Here is a 3,803-nt window from a genome sequence, read left to right on the forward strand (position 1 = left end):
GAGACTGATTATTTCCCTAACAGTTACCCTATAATTCTCCTATTTCAAAATTTTGAACTTAAGGGAATTATTTGTATCCTTTTAATCTGTATTTTTTGAAAACTATCGCTATTCACGCCATAAATACCGCATCTATCAGTCGCCACCTTTTCCCATCATTATGATTGAATCCTGCATGCTTCATGATGATGCCGACTTTTCAAATCGAGGCTTGCATTCTCGAGGTCGCGCCTTTAATGAGATTTTAACTTTTTGAATTTCAAACGGCGGCCTCTTCGATTTCGGGGATTTTTGAAATAATAGTGACTTTTGGTTTCTCGGACACGTGTGGGGGGCATTTAACTCTCCCTTATAAATATTGTACTTTACCGCATTTGTTCACTTTTGCCATTGTTGCCGATTCTTCAAGCTTTTTCCTTCCTAAATTCCTTTTGCCCTTCCATCCTCTTCCGATTTCTTACTTTTCTTCTCTAAAATGGCCAAAAAGAAATCTGCTTTTAATGTTCCTTCTACTTCACGGGCCTGAACCAAGAAATCTGACGATTCTGTTGATCTTTCTCCCCTAGGGAGCAGGGCAGAAACTATCATCTTCGAAAGGCACGAGGATGTTCTATGCTTGAACTACGACATCCCTCCGACGGTGAGGATGTTCTATCAAAACCTCGAGACTCGGGCTCTGAACAATGGTGACGTCTCTCTCTTTGAGAGGATGTTCATGGCCAGACTTTGGCTTCCCTTTCCCAAGATTGCCATGGACTTCGTCTTATTCCTGATGGTCACTCCAAGCCAGATCCTGCCAAATGCTTGGAGATATCCGTTTGCCTTCTACATACTGTGGAGGTTGGTTTTGAAGAAGGAGATAAAGATCCTTCAGTTCTTCAATATTTATCGATCGAGGCAGACTGCCGAAGGGATGATCGAGTTGGCTATCCAACACCCCCCTATCTTCATCAAACTCAAGAGTGGGCTGATAAATAACAAATTATGGGAACAACAATTCTTTCGAGTGTCCGGGGAGTGGGAATGCCCCGAGGGCATTGTTCTGCCTGAGAACCGTATGATGCCTCGGACTTGGCGGTTGTTGCGACCTGATCGATGCGAACCTCCATCCATCAGCATAACTAATCGAGAAGATGTTGGAAGGATAAGCGATTGGTCTGAGGCAAGAGTAAAAGCAGAAAAGTTTGAGGAGATCGACTTCAACACACTGGTAACCGACGAAACCATGAGGTGATTCCTTGGATATACAATTCTAGAAAACAAGAAAACGGTCACTAAGAGAGGCGCAGTCAAGAAGAAAGGTGATGCCCTTCAATTCCCGAGACAAGCTGCCAAAAAGAAACCTTCTGAACCCGCCACTGCCAGTCCCGATGAGGTTCCTAAAAAAAAAAAAAAGAAGCAAGCTATTCCCCTGGCTGCTTCTAGTGCGAGGAGGACTCCTCAGAAGAGCCTTGTGCCCGAGACCAATACTGAGGAAGGTTAGATGAGCTTCTGAGGTTTTGTTTCAGAAGTTTCCCCGACCCGAGGAACAGAAGCCTCGCAGTACTTTCACCTAAGGGATGAGACAAGTTTCGAGGCGTCGCATAATGGCTTGGAAGCCAATCGTGAATATCAAGATGTTCTAGGGACAACAAGTCCTAAGCTTGCTAGAGCATAAAGGGAGGCAGAACTTACCCAAGAGGCAAGCCCCGAGCCAACTCGGCGTCGGGTAAAACATATGGCCCAGAGAGGAAATTTGGGCCCCGAGAATGCCTAGCAGGAATCAACTTAGGGGCAAACAGGATGTGGGGTAGGCCGGTCATCATGCCCTCTGATACAGAGGAGGTTCGTCAAGAGTCTGCCTTTTTGGGCAATGAGTCCGATGGTAATGACGATGAAGAGGCCACCGCTCCTCAAAACCAAAACCAAACTTCTGTTGAAGACATGGAGGAGGAACACACCCCTAGGACTCCTTCTGAGGAGCGAATGGGCACCCCTCCACCCCCTGAGCCCGAAGGCGAAGTGGAGAGTGGGATATCTCCGAGGTCTAGGCCTTCTGCAGATCAGAATGAGGAGGTTAAAAGAGGGACACTAGAAGGCGCTGGTGCTATGAGGTCTAAATCTCCTCAATACACGGGAGTTCTAGATAGCCGTGATCCTGAAAGTGCAAGCGTAATGAGGCCTGAGGCACCTCCACCTGCTGAAGTGCAAGATAGACCCGAAGCTGGTCCCAGAGTTGCAAGAACGATGAGGCCCGAGGCTCCTCAGCCTACCGAGGTACAAGATAGGACCGGGGCCAATCCTAAGGCTAACACATCTGGCCTAAGGAGAACTGACTCCGAAGCCGCCCCCAATGTTGAGGCTATCCCAACTACCGAAGAACCCGATACTTCAAGGTTTAGAGCGGCTCTTGAGGTTCTGGGTATGGGTCTTCTTGGACATCCAATGAAAGCCATCAAGAATCTCATTCCCGAGGGATTCTTGGCTCATGCTGGGACTGCTTCTCCCTAGAGGATTGCCCAAGGCATCCTCATTTTTCACTATCAGGTAAACCTTTTTATGTGAGGCAACTTTATGTCAAATCATAATTTTTCTGAGTTTTTCTTTTCTTTGACTTTGCAGCTTTTGGTAAAAATGATGGGCCTCTGGCAAAACTTCGAGAGGCGTCAAGAAGCACAGCCTATTGCTCCAGCCCTCGAGGTGCAAGCTAGACTCTCGGGACTTGAAAAGGAAGTGGTAACCCTAAAAGCTCTCCTTCAATCTCGAGACGAAGAGCTTGCCTCCTAGGACTCAACAATATCCGAGGAACGATCTATCAACGCCCGTTTGAAAAAGGAGTCCTCGAATCTAATGAGCGGTATAACTGCTCTGTCGTTGGCCTGGCCAAGGAGTTTGAACGGGCAGATCAACTGGAGTCTCGGTTGGAAGCTGTTCAAAACGAATGCTCTGAAGCCTGCAAAAATGCCGAGGCCGCTGAAGCCGAGAAGGAAAAACTTAAGGCCAAGGTGGAGAGGCTTAAGGCAGAGAATATCAAAGCTTTGAAGGCGTAGGATAAAGCAAAGAGCCTTTTGATCAGACTTCAGGCCAGATACGACGACTGCAAGGACAAAACAAAGCACTATCTGAAACAGCTCAGCTATGTGCCTTATCTTCGAGACCAGAGCTGGGGTCGGGGCTTCAACTGGGGGTTCGAGAACTTTCAAACTTTGGCAACGAAACCTCAGCATAAGTTTGACCCTACCACTGTTGGGCCACTTCTAGTTAGGATCTCGGATGAAGCCATTAAGGAAATGGAGGAGTTTGGCCTCGACTTTATGTACAACATTCCGAGTTAGGATTCTGTCACTCCCAATCCTTACGATGATTCTCTAGAAGATGATGCAGCCTAAAAGCCGACTGTGAGGCTCGGGCTTCCCTTCTTAGACTTACATTTATTTTGTATGTAAAAAGTTTTGTAATGAACAAAATTCTAAAGTCAATGAATGAAATTTGGACTCTTCCTTCTCTTTTTCTTCTTGACCATATTACCCCCCAAAACTTGTACAAACAAACGGTTTGTGTAAGTTTTTGAATTTTACCTCCAAGGTTTAAAACTTGTATAACAAATTGGAACCCCCGAGGTTTTTGAATTTTACCTCCGAGGTTTAAAACTTGTATAGCAAACAGGAACCCTCGAGGGTTAAAATTTACTAACAAACTGGAACCCCCAAGGATTTTGAACTCTACCCCCGATGGTTAAAACTATTGATTACACTGAGGTGTTCAGAATCTTACTTGATGATTTTTTAAAGAGGTTTTGTCCTCATACCTTCATCCGAGTTGCT

General features: G+C 45.9%; 1 protein-coding gene across 1 annotated transcript; it reads left to right on the top strand.

Moving 5' to 3' along the window:
• Window positions 1–1,782: 1,782 nt before the first annotated feature.
• On the top strand, window positions 1,783–2,490 carry LOC133859593 (uncharacterized). The gene has a single exon (XM_062295048.1). It carries the CDS (start codon window positions 1,783–1,785, stop codon window positions 2,488–2,490), a length of 708 nt encoding a protein of 235 aa, XP_062151032.1.
• The last annotated feature ends 1,313 nt before the right edge of the window (window positions 2,491–3,803 follow it).

The sequence above is a fragment of the Alnus glutinosa genome, chromosome 1 (genome assembly GCF_958979055.1).
Source record: "Alnus glutinosa chromosome 1, dhAlnGlut1.1, whole genome shotgun sequence".
NCBI lineage: Eukaryota > Viridiplantae > Streptophyta > Magnoliopsida > Fagales > Betulaceae > Alnus > Alnus glutinosa.

Bases quoted from the DNA above. Each gene is read 5' to 3' on its own strand.
- LOC133859593 (XM_062295048.1), top strand. From the start codon at position 1,783: ATGTGGGGTAGGCCGGTCATCATGCCCTCTGATACAGAGGAGGTTCGT.